This window comes from Pseudorasbora parva, chromosome 17, assembly GCF_024679245.1.
Source record: "Pseudorasbora parva isolate DD20220531a chromosome 17, ASM2467924v1, whole genome shotgun sequence".
Taxonomy (NCBI): domain Eukaryota; kingdom Metazoa; phylum Chordata; class Actinopteri; order Cypriniformes; family Gobionidae; genus Pseudorasbora; species Pseudorasbora parva.
The window spans coordinates 15,359,480-15,377,173 of NC_090188.1; the positions used below are offsets into that span (position 1 = coordinate 15,359,480).

The 17,694-nt window shown below is 37.0% G+C and overlaps 2 protein-coding genes across 5 annotated transcripts; one reads left to right on the forward strand and one right to left on the reverse strand.

Moving 5' to 3' along the window:
- Positions 1-207: 207 nt before the first annotated feature.
- Positions 208-10,720, forward strand: ccdc172 (coiled-coil domain containing 172). 4 transcript variants are annotated; one of them, XM_067421379.1, is made up of 8 exons: positions 208-690; positions 866-951; positions 2,084-2,200; positions 2,514-2,679; positions 3,706-3,807; positions 3,887-4,007; positions 9,290-9,377; positions 9,597-10,720. In XM_067421379.1, exons 1-8 carry the CDS (start codon positions 594-596, stop codon positions 9,624-9,626), a joined length of 807 nt encoding a protein of 268 aa, XP_067277480.1. In that variant the 5' UTR covers positions 208-593; the 3' UTR covers positions 9,627-10,720. The 4 variants fall into 4 exon arrangements, with proteins under 4 accessions (XP_067277480.1, XP_067277481.1, XP_067277482.1 ...); XM_067421380.1 differs by having other exon boundaries at positions 212-681; XM_067421381.1 differs by having other exon boundaries at positions 213-690; positions 3,905-4,007.
- A 12-nt stretch (positions 10,721-10,732) lies between these two features.
- On the reverse strand, positions 10,733-16,932 carry si:ch1073-126c3.2 (uncharacterized protein LOC555816 homolog). The gene is made up of 6 exons (XM_067421383.1): positions 16,817-16,932; positions 16,137-16,222; positions 15,881-15,995; positions 15,469-15,581; positions 11,146-11,260; positions 10,733-10,998 (listed from the first exon to the last, which is right to left on the reverse strand). Exons 1-6 carry the CDS (start codon positions 16,860-16,862, stop codon positions 10,808-10,810), a joined length of 666 nt encoding a protein of 221 aa, XP_067277484.1. The 5' UTR covers positions 16,863-16,932; the 3' UTR covers positions 10,733-10,807.
- Between the last annotated feature and the right edge of the window lie 762 nt (positions 16,933-17,694).

Sequence of the window (17,694 nt, forward strand, 5' to 3'; positions counted from 1 at the left end):
TCAATTACATAAACTAACTTTGGGGAAAAAATATTTGAAGTGTAATTTTATTGTTTAGTTTGCCTCGTGTCCATTAGAAAACACAGAGGGGCGACTATACTGGGACCGGTCACCGGGGGGCGATCGAGGCGCGAAAGCTTCAGTATCTGAGAGGGAGACTGCAGGCTTGGTCTGGACTCTGGACTAGATGAGAGAGAAAAAAAATCCATAGACATACTGTCATTCTAGTTGAATGGCATTTATTGTAAACCTTAAGCGTCATATGAGGACATTGTTTTGCCTAGAGAAACAGGTCATAGAACTACAGTCTAGTGTCTGTTATTATAATGGCAGGGGAAAAAAACCTGCTAATGTGTGCAAGCTTTTATTTTTGACTAGCGTGACATCGTCATACAGACTCGTCGTTGCTGTGCGTGCATTTGCGCAGTAACAGTTGCTAGGATTGCGCATGCGCACATCGCGTGAACACTCTGACGGGTTTTTTTTTTCTTTCCCCTAAAACGCTTTATTCAAACTAGCAACCAAGCTTTCCTCGTCTTCTGACCGCTACTAAACTAATTTGACAGTTTTCTTTATTTTGGTATTGGCATTTAATGAAAAGAATGAGCTTAGAATCTCTTTTCGAGCAAATTTTATTGACAGAGCAGCAGGTGTCGGAAAATATCAAGCAGCTTCATGAAGGTAACGCAGGTTAGGCCTAACGTACATGTGCATATTTAATAATTTATATGAGTTCGCGAGTGTTTTTGAACAAAGAACACACAACAATACATACATTTTATATTTATCTTACATGAAAGTTTGTTAAAAATACTTTTGTAAGAGTAAGAAAAAGTTAATAATGTTCGTTTCCTTGCTCATTCAGTTAAAGCTGCCATCAAGAGTGTACAGGAAAATATAATCTCCTCTCGTGAAAAGCTGGAGAAAGCACATCACGACCTGGACGCTAAGGTTTGGACAATTATTACACAGTGTTTTATACACACACACACACACACACACACACACACACACACACACACACACACACACACACACACACACACACACACACACACACAGGCAGATTAGAAAGGATTAATTTCCCTTGTAATTTTTTTTCTTAGGTTATCTGAATATATATGCCTACCTCAGATAGAAATATTGCAGAACATTCACTGTCACTCACTTTAAAAGTTTATCTGTGCAGAAAGCTAATATGCAGTATTAATATCCTTTGGCGCTGTGAAAAGACATTCTGTTTCATGATTAAAACACTTCATCTAATGGACAGGATGCATTAAAATGGAGTGGGTCAATTCAAAGCGGCACTGCAAAATCAATCTCGTTTCTTTCAGATTACATTAGTATTATTGTTGGAAAACCTTTAAAAATACAATTATCCTTGCAAACATATGGTACACAATTGAATTATTTGATTAAAGAGGTCACTCATTTCATGAATACTAAGGTCAATTGATATAGGATATAGCAGTCTATAGGATTCTGAATGCAAATTACTTCAGATGTTACCCATTCACATAAATTGATAGTCAAGTAGTACATTTTATTTAGCATTTTCAAAGCTTTTCAGTTCATCCTTTCAACATTGTGGCAATTTTATAACATTTAATACTGACTCCTTGAATGACCTCAGTGATCCACCTGAGGTAGTGAATGTCATGAAAGACGTGTCTAATTTTCTGCTTAATATAATGTTTGGTCAGATCAACATGTCCCGTGTAATTATGAAGCATAATTTGCTTGCATTCTTTGAAGCCAGGTAGAGAGTAATTACCTGAAGGATCCTTGATGTCTTTCACAGTTGACTGATCTGGTAAAAGGAGAGAAGCAAGGACTTGAATTCAAAAGGCAATGCTATGCCAATTACAGAATGACCTACAAATAAATGACTTAGGCTTACCTTAACAAACAGCATTGAAGCCACTGATCCGTTTGATGAGCAACATTCTCCTGCCGCAATGTTTTTGTGCAGCCAGTTTTAAAGCTTCACTGCAGTGAATAAAAAGTTCATTCAAGGGACACTTTTCAGGACCATCTGAATGAGACACTGTTCAAATTTATGATTCATTTTTGACCATAGGCTCAGCTCCTGTCTGAAAAAAAAATGCTGCTCGTTTTGATGACAAAGCGACAAGATCAACTGGAAAGGCAGCGAGATGAAGTCCTGGAACTGCAGAGACATCTCAAAGAAACCCTGGTACATACGACCACATTGAAGAATATTGAAGTTATTTGTATTCCTTTTTTGTTGTTGTTTGGAAAAGCTATTGTCTCTTTATCACACACCCAATTCAAACACAAATTAAACCTGAAACAATATTATTACAATTATGTGGCTAGTTACCATCATGTGGACTGATACAAAAAAAAAAAGACGTCATTAGCCATTGAAGATTTCAGAGCTGTGCATTATCCATCATCTAATACAATGCACATGCTGAAGTGTTAAATGTGCTTTCATACTCTGTTTGTAATCTGCATAACAGTCTTTCCATTGTTTTAAAATTCAGGACAGAATGAAAAGCGAATACTGTGAAGAAAGGGAGAAATTCTTGAAGGAGATGATAACTTTCAACAACAAATTCAACCTAATCAGCAACAGAAATGCTGTTTTTCACACCCAAACCCGCTCTAAGATCCAGAGTCTGGAGATGGAAGCTGAAACTCTACACAAAGGTAAGTGTTTTATTGTTGAAAATCAGACAAATGTATTTTATTCACTGCGCATCAATGCATTACAAAAAAATTACTTTACATTATTCAAATCCAATCTAAATCATTCCAATAATGGTCGGTAAGATTTTTATGTTTTGGAAGTCTCACCAAGGCAACATCCATTTGATCAGAAATGCAGTAAAAAAAATTGAGTGATGAAACGTTTTTCATATGAGAGAATTTTTCATATATGAATAATAATTTAAAAAAAAAAACATTTATAAAGCTATAGATAAATAAATATATTTATATTATATAATATATATTTATTTAAGAATCCTTTGATGAATAGAATCAATGTTCAAAAGAATCACAATCATTTGAAATAGAAGTATTTTGTAACATTATAAATGTTTTAGTGTCTTTTTTTTATTTTTTATTTTTTATTTTTTTAAATCAGTTTAATTTGTTGTCCTGGCTAACTTAAAGTCTTAATTTCTTTAAATCTCGCTGACCCCAATCTTTTGAACTGTACCTTATGCCAGATTCCACAGTCTCAGAAGCAAATGTTATTGGTTCATGCTGGTTTTATTTCCTTGAGCATTTGAAATAAAAATAAAAAAGTAAATAAAACATGACATTTTGTCAAAATAGATATAAAAAATCATGTATAGTTTTTTTTTATTTATTATCTAAACATTTTATTGTATTGTAAGTTCTGATAATATGCTTTACATTGTTAAATCACTAACCATCACATCATTTACCACAAGATGTAGCAAACTATTTGGGCCATAATTAGTGTTAATGAGCACATAATGACTATCAAGTGTCAACATGCTGTTATTTGACAAATAGGCCTGTAACTTTAGGTTGCTGAAAATGCACCATTTTTTTCTCAGGTTTCGATGAAAACAGAGCTTTGTAATTCAGAAGGCATCCACACAGTTATCATTGAAGTGATTATCGTTTTTGAAAGGCCTGGTTATTGTAGTTCTGTCCGACTGCCAGCAGGTTACATGAATTGTCACCTTTGCTGTTTCTCAGAGATGGACTTGATGAAGCAAAATAACACTTTGCTGAGCTCGATGGAGGAAAACAAGAGATCACTAGAAGCTGAGCTCCAGGAGGAACAATCCAAGCTCACAGGTGAAACAAGGCTCTGCTCACTTCAAAACTTTCTCTGACATAGTTTAGAAGTATCCGTGTCAGAAGTATTACTCCTTAGTTTTCTGTTCTTCTGCAGACATAGAGAAAAATCTGAAGGAAGCAGTGGCTTTGACAGAGAATTTGGAGACTGAGAGGCTCATGGTTCGTCAGAAACCCTTGACAGACAGCACCTGTATCAGGCAAGAAAGTTGAGACCTTTCGTAATGTTAGAGTGTGTTTTCATATAACCAGAGAAACATGATCCATGAGGAGTGTGAGCAAAGAATGCTGAATTTCCCTTCATCCATCTTTCCATCGTCCTCCTCCTGTCACTTCACCATGTGTAAATAATACAGCATTAGATCCATCCTATTAATTAGGTATTTGATATGTAGCTTACTATGTCCGGTCCAGAGTTAGATAAACACAACCCTTTCAAATCAACGCCACACTAGGAAGTGATGATGGAAAGGGGATCGATAGCTGTCCTGTCTCAGGAAGAAAGCACCTCCGGTGGGATGTGTAAATCATATGTGGGGGTGGTGTGGAGCAAATCTTCCTCGTTAATAGAGAAAGACTGTATAAGCCCTCAGGATGTGCTGAGGATGAGGCTTTTGGGACAGTGCTGCTATGCTCAGGATATGTTCATTCCTTTCCTATGTAGTCATGAATCACTCTTAAACACTTGCCCCAATCGTGCAGAGGGCGGTTTTTTGCCTGTATTGAACATCTGATATTGAACACATGTCAGGTAAAATTAATAGTGTCTATTTAAGTGGAAGTTATGAGAGAGACTCCATCAGCATCCCAAACTTTACTACAAGGCAGAGTTGAAGTAATTTATTTTGCACATGTAAAGAATTTTCTGGGTTTATGCGTTTTATCAGCCACTTTGGGTTAATCCAAGGTTTCTCAAGACCTCAAGAGTAGGTTTTTATTAGTATTTAGTCAGTCAATTCCCATTTCTCATTATAATAATTTTGAGATGCAAGGCACACCAAATCATTATAAACACATTTTCTTGTATATAGTGCAATTTTATACATCCTAATTGTTCCAAACTGTATTAGTAAATCCTTAAATCAGTTTGAAAAGTGTGCATTTGAAACATTTTATGTTGATTTGCCTTAACTGCAGCAAGACCACTTATTTTAGCAGCTCACAGCAGTTCAGTTGTTCAGCGAAGCGGCTTATGAGTCCTAATCATCCTGACAGAACACAGACCGACTAAAGGACACTTTAAGCAAAACATCTCAAATGGAGATGGCTTAAATGCAGCCTTCTTGTTTATTGGTGTTTTCAGATCATCCACGAGAGAGAGCTCGCGTGCATATGGTTGCCAGATTGTACATGTTTAGGTAAAAAAACTGGATTACTGATAAATTACTGAAATCTGCCAACCGCAAGCAAGAATGCTCTTCTTTCACGCAGACAAAACCAAAACCAGTGATTTTAGACTCGTCTTTTTTCGTCAACGATATTGCATGTTTATATAACGTTAGTCACAATGTATGCTACGCAGTGACTGTGATGTACTCTGAAATACAAGCATGCAAAAACATCATACTTAAGTTCTCAAAAATATAAATATATATATTTTTACAAAATAAATAGCCTTGTCAAATGACTGTCGTTTTAACATATATGGTGGAAAAGGTGACGTTTGCTAGAACGATCGAGTGAACGATCTGTAAGCAACGTATTTATGGTTGTATTTTGTAATACTTGGTGTTTCCTATTGGTAATGTACTAGCATCTTGCGTTATCTAGACAATGCTGCCTCTAAGAAACTTTCAATTTAATCAGAAATTGTTTAAACAGTCAATAAGTGGAAGTGTTTTCACTGTCCTCGAGTGTCGCTTGTTTACCTGCAGTCCCGATCAGAGTCCTGCACTGGTTCGGGTACCCGACGGGTCGACCCGCATATTTTGCTGAAACAGGTGAAAAACATCCAACTGTGTCAGATACGGGTGTGGGTCGGGTCGGACAAGGGGGAAACACGGGCCTAACACGGGTTTAAAACAGTCACGTGCCAACGTAAAAATATATGCATATTTTTAGGAACACAGCTACAAAAATATGTCTTGCCTGTATGTCAAGTTAATAATATAATTTCAAAACAATATCAGGTTATTTGTGCTCGCGAGCGCTCCCCCAGGATTCTCTCACTTTCAAAAAAAATCACACAAGTCTTCAAGGGGGTCGCACACCGGACTCAAAGCTCAGCCCCGGACACGCACATTATATAGGCTGAATCCACTTCTGACTGAAGAGCTGCAGATGTGTGCATCTTGTAGCACAGGGTTAAATCAGTACATTGACGCTCTGTTGCGCGGCAGGATTTTGAACAGCTTCCTGAGTCGTGGACAGGCGCCGAATGCCGCCGCATGGTGTCTCATTGAAAATATTGTGTTTGAATGTTAAAGACGTGCTAAACTAATTTTATTTCAGGTGCGGGTCGGGTGTCGGTTCTATTTTAAGCGGGTTGGGTCAGGTCCGGATTTTTAATAAGTGTTCCCTGTCGGAAAATGGGTCGGATGCAATTTAACGCACCGCGGGTACGGCCGGGTGCGGATTTACAATATCGGACCCGTGCAAGACTCTGGTCCTGATGATTCGGCTCCGTCAGTTCCTCCTGAAAATGAACATGTTCGGACATATGCAAATGTTGGGGGCTTACATATAAATGATTGGCATTATATTGAGAATCACTTATTTTTCCGTGGTGTTTTTCATGCACAAGATTTACATAAGAAGTAGGAGGCAATGGTGTTTGAGACTCACAATATGTGATGTCCATGTACTGAACTCTTATTATTTCACTATGGCAAGGTTAATTCAATTTTTCATTCTAGGGCACCTTTAAGCTTCCATAGGCATGATATGAAAACGTGCCAGAATGAACACGTACTGTGAATGTACACTGAACTTATCTCAGCTCTTCGCTCTTATGATTAATGTAATCTGACTCCTGCTGCGTTTGTGCTGTAATACTCTTTCGGCTCACACTGTATTGAACAGACACATTCAGTTTTTAATTGTAGTCTGTTCTCTAACTGAACTAAATGATTAGACTAGATTTTACTTTGAGAATGAAAACAACAGTTTTCAGTTAGGGGCAGTGCTGCGGTGGGAAATTGATCCAGTAGCAGTGGCTTTGGAGTGGCCTCGTAGGGCAGCAAAGCAAGTGTATTCTGGGAGTTGTTGTCTTTCATCCACATGAGCTAAACATACTTTTATGAAATTATTTTTAAATTGGTGCCTTCTAGACTGAGAAAAGACACTCAGTCTAGAAGGCACCAAATAAAAAAAATTATTTCACATTTCTATTACATAAATGACCCAGTTTAAATACATATTCATTTTCCCCTTTAAGGTCTCTCCAGCGCTGGAAGGTTTCTTTGATATTAATGTGGGTGCTACCTCTTGCCTGATTGTAACCCTTCTTTTAAAATGTATATTCCCTGGGCCCGTGTCTCTTTAGTATTTTCTCTGCCATCTCTCTTTTTATACTCAGTGTATTTGCCCTTTACAGCTGAGTGGCTACAAGTGTGTTTTGGTGCTCACTGGGAGATGGCAGGGAATTTTTCTCTTAATGTTGTAGCTGTAGCCTGATGAAGGAAGAGCAAAGTTGCGTACCGTTGATGTCATTTACAGATGCGATTATATTCTGAACTCAGTAGATCTTTTCTAATTCAAGGCAAGCAATTATATTGTGCGCAGATCAGCTATGCACTTTCTTGCTAGTTTCAGCCTGATTAATTATTTCATGTCCAGTGCCACATTGTTTAAATCTGTTTGCCCATGCCGCAAGTGCATTCAGGTGCATTGTTGACGCGTTGCTTTCTGAGGCAACTGAAATCATCTGTGCCATTGACAACAAAATCCTGGTCTAAAGTCAATAGTGTAGTATTTTTTGGGTGATTTAAAGGGTGCGTTAGCAATATGCACCTATAGGCGGGTGCACAACACAACAAACACTCTGCTCATTACAAACACAGGGACTTGCAGTGGCAGCACACATATTTTTAAATATTAAAAATAAAAGGATTCCTCTCTGGAGAAGCATTGAGTCTTTCCACTTGCAAATTCTGCCATGTAAATAGTGAATCTGCCATGGTGCAAGCGCAACTAGCTTTCAAATGGGAGATGAGACCGATTGATTTATTGCATGTTACACCCAAGACTCATTAAGAGACTAGGTACAGCCCTTTTGGACCGTTTGTATGGTATGCTGAACTTTTTTTCTTCTGTTGTTAAACTAGCAAAATTGGATTCAGATCTAAGTGCACCTGTGCCATGCACTTTAGACCATGTGATCGTTAAAATAGGGCCCCATGACTCCCATGTTCTTTTCATACTGAATCATAAAACAAGGCAACTGCGAATTGAAAATGTTTGTTTTTAGTTAGTGGGGTAGAAAGTTATGCCTCATTCATTCATTCATTCATTCATTCATTCATTCATTCATTCATTCATTCATTCATTCCATGGTTCTTAGGGCTGTGTATTGCCAAGAATCTGGCGATACAATACGAATCACGATACAGGGGTTACGATACGATATATTGTAATATATTGCGATATTGTAAGAGAAGCAATATATTGCGATATGTCTTTTTTGTGTTTTTTTTATATATAATTTAAAAGAATAAAGAACACAACCATATGCCTAAAACATGAGACAAAGTATTTTATTTAATTAATACAGTATAATTTATATTACTAATCACTATTTCGTGCAATCTGAGTAAAGTAAAATTTAAAGTGACTGCAGGATTCTTTATGTGTATATGTTTTAAAGGTTCACAGTATAGCAGTGGCTAATAACAACAGCTTCTTTTTAGCTAAAGCCAAAATGAATCCAGACTTCAGCTCTGTATACTGCAGGAGCGGAATAATTCTATTGTCTTGAGAGCTGGGTTAACGATGCACACACATTTACCTTGCGCTTCTCCGGCTCCGCGTCAGTTATACATTCTGAGATAACACTGCCATCTAGCGGTTGGGTGTTATACATTCTGTGGTTTAAACCGAACACAAAGCCACAAATCTTGGATGTAAATAAATAAATATATAAATATCGATACAGTGTTTTTGAGAATCGATACAGTATCGTTAAACATAATATCGCGATATTATTCACGTGTATCGATATTTTCTTACACCCCTGGTTCTGCAGTTTCAGCAGCTGCTCTTTAATATCGGTGCAAAACACAATTTTACATCTTTCAGTGCATTCAACAGCATTTTCTATGTTCTATTATGTTTTCTTACAATACAATATAAAGTATTAACTTGCTTGAATGACTGAACAAGATTGAATATTTGAAGATTATTGCATTAAATTAAGCACATTTTTAAATTAACTGAAAGATTTAAAGATTAGAGATATTCAAATTGCTAGTGTTATATTAAGATTATATTATTTTGCTTTGGGCATCATGATCCCTGCATGAATATTTCTGTGTGTGCCATTCAGACTCAAGAAAGAGCTGGAGTTATATAAAGAAGAAGAGCTTGAGCTTCTGCGAGAGACGCTCAGCTCCGAGATTCACTCCCTGCGACTGGTAACTATGTACTTTACAAACACAATGACAGAAGAAATGGTCTTTCTTATTGACACTGCTACTGCAATCTCATTATATACCCAAAGCTGAGGCACCAATGAAGTATTTTAAGCACTTTAATCTGAAAAATGGTTGAAAAGCACTATTGAGCTTTCTACGCATAGGCACATAATAGGAATGTGTGCTCTACAATGAAGAGAACTTTTCTTTTCTTTGCAGAAGTTATCACAGAAGGGCATTTTGTGTTGAGGCTGGGTGCTTCAGTCAGACTTCAACGTACACTTCAAAAACCCTCTGTGTTTATATTTGGCATTTTGATTGTTGTTTTTATAGATACAGTTTTATTGTTCCTGGAAATTGTTTAATTTTTTTATGGACACAGACTTCACATACAGTATATCCGACATTGTAACAACTTTAGATGATGTGATCTGTGGTTTTGAGCTTGCTTATTTGCGCTTATAGAAAAGCTTGAATAAAGCCAAGGTGTTGAACTAAACTAACTCCTTCTAGAGTTGATTTTTTTTTTCTTCTGTAGATGTCTTTCCTTAGGTTCTGTTATGTATTCACATTTAAAATGCTGACAACACTGTCATCTAGTGGTCCCATTGCAACAATACATCGAAATGGAGAACATTCAAAGGCTTTTTAATATCCATGTTTGAAAATAAAAGGGTTGCATACAGACCAAATTGGATAAATCCTAAAAATAGGCTGCTTGTTTGTAATGAAATGCCTAAAAACACATTTTGGACAGACTCCGTCATTTCACAGAATTTCAGTTGCACATGCAGCGTTTGTGTATGAAATAAACATGGGCAGATTCATTGGCCTCAGGCCATTATTAGTGAGGTTGGATGACTGGTGTACATCTTCCATTAAGCTTACCTTATACTCTTCTCCTTAGGCCACAATGGGCAGATTATTCCAGCCAAAGAAACCCTGAAACCCCCTTTGGCTGCTTTATTTTTCCATTGTCTGAGGGTGATTAATTGTATATACTGTAAAATTTCTTAGAAAAACATGACTAATGTCTGAAGATTTTGTAAGATTCCCCAGCCCAACAATGAGAGCTAGAAAAAAATCTATTCTTTGTAAATGATACTGCCTGTGCCAGTTTGCTCCTTATGTTGTATCCTTGTCATATTCTGTGGTATTTCTGTACTGGGCCTTGTCATTATTAAAATACATTAGTTGACAAATTATTAGTTTAAATTATTGTTTAATTTGTTTTGAGCACATAATAAACATCATAATATTTATTAAAATCTCTTCATTTACACCACTAGGTTTTCATTTCATTAAGTGTTATATTTTCTACAGTTTACATATTGCCAGTTTTTGCACTTCTGTGCAAAAAAATAAACATTTTTATATCCAGCACAATGTATAAGCCAGCTCTGAATACTTCTTAGATCTCCTTCTTTGATCTAGTTTATGTTCTTGTTGCCACAGAAAAGCCTGGAAGAGTCAAATGATTCTCTGATGCCTGCCGTAGCCAGCTCTGATAGGAAGGTTTTTGTTATGTCCTCCGTTTGTTGTTCGTCGCTCTTTATTTTGTGACAGTCATGGACCTCAGGGAAGTAGGCAGAGGGAGCTCCTGCTACCATAATGTGGGACTCTTCAGAGAAATATAAGAACACCTTATTCAGTACACACAAGCATGCAATACTAGAGTATTCAGAGTTTACATTAAAGAATGTGACCTGTGAACCTTACAGATTCCCTCTTGTATAAATATCAAATTTGACAAATGTGCCAAACTTACTGCTGCATGTAGCCAGGCTGTTGCCACCAATGAACTGTGTTGTCCACTTGTGTTGTGTGGCAGCACTACATTCCTCGTACAGCCTTGATCTTCTTATAAAGCTGAAATCATAACCCTGTTTGCATGGAAAAATGAAATGTAGTTTGTTATGATAGTTGTATTTCTATTGGCCTGGATTTTGATGTTAAGCTTTTTGTGAATATCTTGGGTTGTCCACTGGGAGGTGCTGATGAATCATTGGGTACTGTCTATTGAAGTCTGTTAAACACATAACATGTTTACTCCACACTTGCAAGTACAAATTTTTTGGGCCTGTCCCTACACCCACACTTGTAGTTTTTGCACTTGTGTTATAAAAATGCAAGTAAAGTTTTTGCATAGATTAATTTATACACTTTAATCGCCTGGGTGCCACTGTCCACGTATGAGGACATTTATATTTTAGTGAATTTCTCTCACACCATACATGTCATAGTTTGTCCTGTAAAGAGTGCATTCAGGGCTTTTCAGAGTACCATTACTTTTGAGATTTCACTGGGACTCTTATGGAAATATAATAATAATTTGTATACTATTTTGTAGTTATCATATCATAGTTATAAATCAACATCTCAGGAAAATGTTATGAGGTTTCTAATCAAAATATGACTTTCTGTTACAAAACAGGGCATTGATTCCAAACATGTACTCTATAGAGAACACCGGGACTAAATTATGTTTATCAGGCACTTTAGGGGACTCAAAAAGTGAATACAAAACAAAAAACAAAAAACAAATCGATATTCCTTTAAAAAAATTAGATATTATTATGAAAATGTTGCCAACTATTACTCCCATTACTACACTTATTTTTTTGTTACATGCTAATCCAAAAACATCCATTTACCCACATATTGCATAAGTTAATGGTATATCTGGTTGTAATGGTTAGAGCAAAACAAATGGGGGAAAAACATTTTGAAATTAAATTTTAATTTTTCAAAATGTTTTCCCCCATTTGTTTTGCTCTAAACATTGAAATGACATGAAAAACATACTTAATTAAAAAAAAAGTTTTAGGAGGTTAAAATAAACAATGTCTCCAAAGTAGTCTTGGTAGTCGCATGAGATTAGTATTATCTAGGGACCACTGTGATTTAGAAATTACTCCCCCCACATCTGAGTTTTCCATGGCACATTCACACGGCATAAGCAAAGCCTGTGATTTTACTGGAATTTACTGACTTATTTCCCGGATATGATGTGCGGGAAATTCATAACGGTGTGCATTATGAATGCAACCTCCATTCTTCATGAAAGATAAAGATAGAAATGTGCACAAGAAACAAACCTTGCAAAAATGATATACGATCTGCCTAATCCTGGCCAAATCACAGAGATGCTGATTCGCATGGGACTGCTCTTATCACAGGACCTCAGTGTTTGGCAAAATATGGTAGGTAATTTGTGGGGGAATTTTTCCTTTACAAATTACAGACATGTCCAATACATTGTACTGTTCTATTATGTTTTTCATTAAGAGTAGTATTGAAGTTAATATTAAACACACCATTCAATCAGTTTACTCCCAAATTGATACTCATTCTAAAGTGAAAGTATAATCCGGCTGCACGGGAATTCATAACGGTGCACATTATGAATGCAGACTCCATTCATCGTGAAAGATAAAGATAGAAATGCTCACAGGAAATATTTTTTTATATATGATCCGCCTAATCCTGGCCAAATCACAGAGATGTCGATTCACACAGGACTACTATTATCACGGGACCTCGGTGTTCGGCGAAATATGGTAGGTAATTTGCGGGGGAATTTTTACTTTACAAATTACAGACATGGCCGATTCACATGAGATTAAGATCTCTGCAGTTATTAAAAATCTAGATAATACTAGTCCCGTGCGAATAGGGCTTTTCTCTGCAATTATTACAAATCACCAGAGGTCCCCAGATAATACTAATACCGTGCGAATAGGGCTTAATTAGGTAATTAAAAAAATCAGTGGCACACATTTTGCAAAATACACATACTTATCTCTGCACCAAGATGATGTGGTTTTTGCAGTGTTGGGCAGTAGCGTCGCTACAAGTCGTGACGCTACTAGCTTAACTACATTTTTCAGTAGCGTGGTGTTAGCGTCGCTGTTTTCTCAATGAAATAGCTTTTCAGTAGCGAAGCTCTTCTGTTGATCAAGTAGTGCGGTAGTGTCCACAACAAGCTAACGTTACATTTTCCCAAGCATTTCTAAAGAATCAAGCTCAAATTGAAAACACAACTGATAAGAAGGCGGATATACTTCACTTTCTACGTTCCTTTCTGCCTCGCGCAGATGCGCGCGAGCCTTTCAAAGTACTCCTTTGGCAGTGAGCGCGTAAAGACGGGATAGGCGCGTGCACAGTCGCACTATCTAGTACACAATTGACGGGTTTTTTTTCTCCTCGCGCTCAATTCGCTGTTGCACGCGCATCGTCCGCGCGGTGACAAAAGAGAAACGGCAAAGTTTTAAATTCTATTGTCTCTTGAATAAACACCTCTTGTTTAAAGTATCGGGGTCCAGCCTGGCCACCTCTTGATATGAATGAATGAATGATTGAAACTTGTTTAATGTGTGTGGGAGACACACACACGCGCTGTTTGTTTGTTTTTTTGCCATGTTTGTAGCTACTGTTTGGAGCAGGGCTTAATTATTTTGCTACTGTACTTTCTGGACTGGACTTTTTTTGTACAAGTTGAGTTGTAAATTAACTTACAGTTTGTCCTGCAAAAGTGCCCAAGTCTAAATTGCGCATAACTGCAAACACACAGTTGTGTATGCATATCATACACACACACACACACACACACACACACACACACACACACACACACACTCTCTCTCTCTCTCTCTCTCTCTCTCTCTCTCTCTCTCTCTCTCTCTCTCTATATATATATATATATATAATTTAAAAAATAAAACAAAATCAAGAAATCACAATGTATGATTTTTCAACTATTTATTTGTATGAACAGCTGCAAATAAGTTTTTGAACACCTGAGAAAATCAATATTAATATTTAGTACAGTAGCATTTGTTTGGAATTACAGAGGTCAGACGTTTCCTGTAGTTTTTCACAAGGTTTGCGCACTGTTACGTGTAGATGTATAGCTGAAGAAGGTTCCAAGACGTCCAAAAACTCAAAAGATCTTATTCTCAAAAACTTGTCTTTACAAGAAACATCTAACACTTCCTTAGAACATAAGAAACACAGCAGGACATCTAAGGTGTTAACATCAAGACCGGACAAAGACAGAGTGAAAACTAGGAACTTAAATACAGGCACTGATGAAAGACTAACGAGGGGGAACAGGTGACACAGATGACGAGACACAGCTGACAACACGCTGGGACTGACAGTGGCGGGAAAACTTGACCAAACAGAAACCAGGAAGAACATGAGGAAAACACAGGAGACGAAGACTGGACATGTGACACGCACATTGCAGGAGGGATTTTGGCCCACTCCTCCACACAGATCTTCTCTAGATCATCCAAATGCTCATTGGCAAACTTAAGATGGGCCTGGACATGTGCTGGTTTAAGCAGGGGAACCTTCCGTGTCATGCATGATTTCAAACCATGACGTCTTAGTGTATTACCAACAGTAACTTTAGAAACGGTGGTCCCAGCTCTTTTCAGGTCATTGACCAGCTCCTCCCTTGTAGTTCTGGGCTGATTTCTCACCTTTCTTAGGATCATTGAGACCCCACAAGGTGAGATCTTGCATGGAGCCCTAGTCCGAGCGAGATTGACAGTCATGTTTAGCTTCTTCTATTTTCTAATGATTGCTCCAACAGTGGACATTTTTTCACGAAGCTGCTTGGCAATTTCCCTGTAGCCCTTTCCAGCCTTGTGGAGGTGTACAATTTTGTCTCTTGTGTCTTTGGGCCGCTCTTTGGTCTTGGCCATGTTAGTAGTTGGATTCTTGCTGATTGTATGGGGTGGACAGGTGTCTTTATGCAGCTAACGACCTCAAACAGGTGCATCTAATTTAGGGTAATAAATGGAGTGGAGGTGGACATTTTAAAGGCTGACTAACATGTCTTTGAGGGTCAGAATTCTAGCTGATAGACAGGTGTATCGTACAAATGAATAGTTAAAAAAAAATCATATATTGTGTCTCTTATAGTGGACAATGCACCTACGATGACAACTTTAGGCCCCTCCATGATTTCCAATTGGGAGAACTTGCAAAATAGCAGGGTGTTCAAATACTTCTTTTATGCATGCATGCATGTGCACCTGTGTGCATGTATGTGTGTGTCTTCTACCGTAACCGTACATACCGCATTGCACATAGGCTTACAGTAGGCCTTATTCGTCACAGATACACACAGCAGGCCTCCGTCCTCGGGCACTATTGGAGCTGTACAATTTTTAGGCAGAAACCTCTGTAAGTCTGCAAAGAAGACAAGCTATTTTAGTACTTTTATAGACAATAGGCTTTTATAGACATAAGCTTTGTTTAACATAATGTTTCTCAATTATATTTGAAAGAAATCTGATAACATCTGATAACTGGATGCTTTGCTATATTTGCAATTTTTAAATGTATTAGGATAAGTGATATACTGCAGCGTGTTTTGGAAAAACAGCATAGCATGCAGTGTATGTTAAATATTTAAGCTAAAAGTAGCTGATGGGTAATATGTTGTTTGGAACTTTTGTTTTTGTAAGGACAGTTGTGGACAAAATTACCTTTGTTTTGTTGCTTCTGGATGATATCAGTCAGCATGTGTAGTTGAGTATAAATTTTTGCAATTTGATATGTTGCCCATTTATCAGATACACTTTCCAAATAATTTTTCATATCCTACATACATATAAAAACATATTAATTTTGATATTAGATGTGCCTGCAATCACCAACCATTGTTGTATTACAATAATCTACTGTACATAAACAGATACTGTTTACAAAGTGTATTAGCTGTAGATAAAAAAAAATCTAAACCTTAAGTTTTTGGTTGAGTGTCTCAAAAGAGAATTCAGAGGAAGAGCATGAAGTATTCTGTCCATGAGCTCTAGTCAAGAGAAATGCTGTAGAAGAACCACAAAGACATTTTCAGGTAACATTTTTTATAGAGAGATCAATCAAATCATTCAAGATTTAGCTGTGAAGTAGGGCTGTGCGATATTGAAGAAAAGTGCGATATGCAATATCTTGTTAAATAATGCAATATTCGAAATCTATTTAAATTCTATTAAATTTTTTTTTTTTTCAAAACTGAGAATTAATCCGTTTGTGTTTCACATTCTTCCTGGGAAAAGAAAGCATTGCTAAAACTTCTGAAAGTGACCAGCAGTGTTTTAGCAAACATTTATGTCACAAATCGCTCATGTTTCGGTGTGTGTTTGTGTGTGTGTGTGTCAGAAAACGCGAAACTGCAAATGATTGCATTTAATAACTATTTTTAACGTCTAACACGTCCCATAAGTAACAGTTGTGTGTCTAGTCTACTCTCTGCTTTATGCATCGACCTAAAACGTACACCTTTTACAATGTTGAAGTAGCCTATTAAAATCATTCAGATATTGCGTGCCTTTGCCATATGCATATTGTACATTTGCGATATATCGATAATTTCGATATATTGCACAGCCCTACTGTGAAGTAACCGAAACAATTCTTACCAAAAAGCAAGCAAAGTAGCTCCCATCTTCTGCTTGTAGATTTCATGTTGTGAGTGCTGTTGGGAATAGGTCTCTCGATGTTTGCTTTTAAGGTCTTTTATTATTACATCATGGGTTAATGTACACTCATCTTGTTGACCAAATTACAACACACCTGCCTTGAGTAAACTGAATTGTTTTGAAAGAGACAGTTTCCATTCAGTTTAGTTCATTTTAAATCAGACAACATGTTACGTCCTTCCACAAGTCAAATAAAACAGACTAACTATTGCCAAAACAACAGTAAATCTAGCGACCTTCATAACTCTTAATTGTGCTGGTTTAATCTCCTGCTTTGAAATTAAGTTGTGTTTTGCAGCAGTGTTGGGGAAAGGTAAATGTAAAGGAACTTTTAAAAGTAATGCATTACAATATTGTGTTTCCTATAGTTTCCTGTAGTACTGTAGTTCCAATATTGTGCCCAAAAGTAACTAATTGCATTACTTAGTTACTTTTTATGAAAAGTAATGCACTACATTACTTTTGCATTACTTTTTCTCACCTGGGCTTTTTTTGTGTGCAAATTTTAAGGCCCTTTCACACCAAAAGCGAAACAAATAAGCCTCAAGCTGAAGGAAATGCAAATTTACACTTGTACAGTAGAGGCCGCAGCTCAAAATATATATATATTAGGGGTGTCCCCGACTAAGGATTTACACATTCGAATCAGAATTTTCGAATCTCTCTATGGTCGACCGATAATCGAATCATCGATTATCGGTCACATAATTAATCATATGTGTGTGTGTAAACCATACACCGGAAAAAAATAAACGGTATAAACGGGTTGGGAAGGGCAGAACACTAGTCAGCAGGAGGCTAAGACTATTTTTATTTTT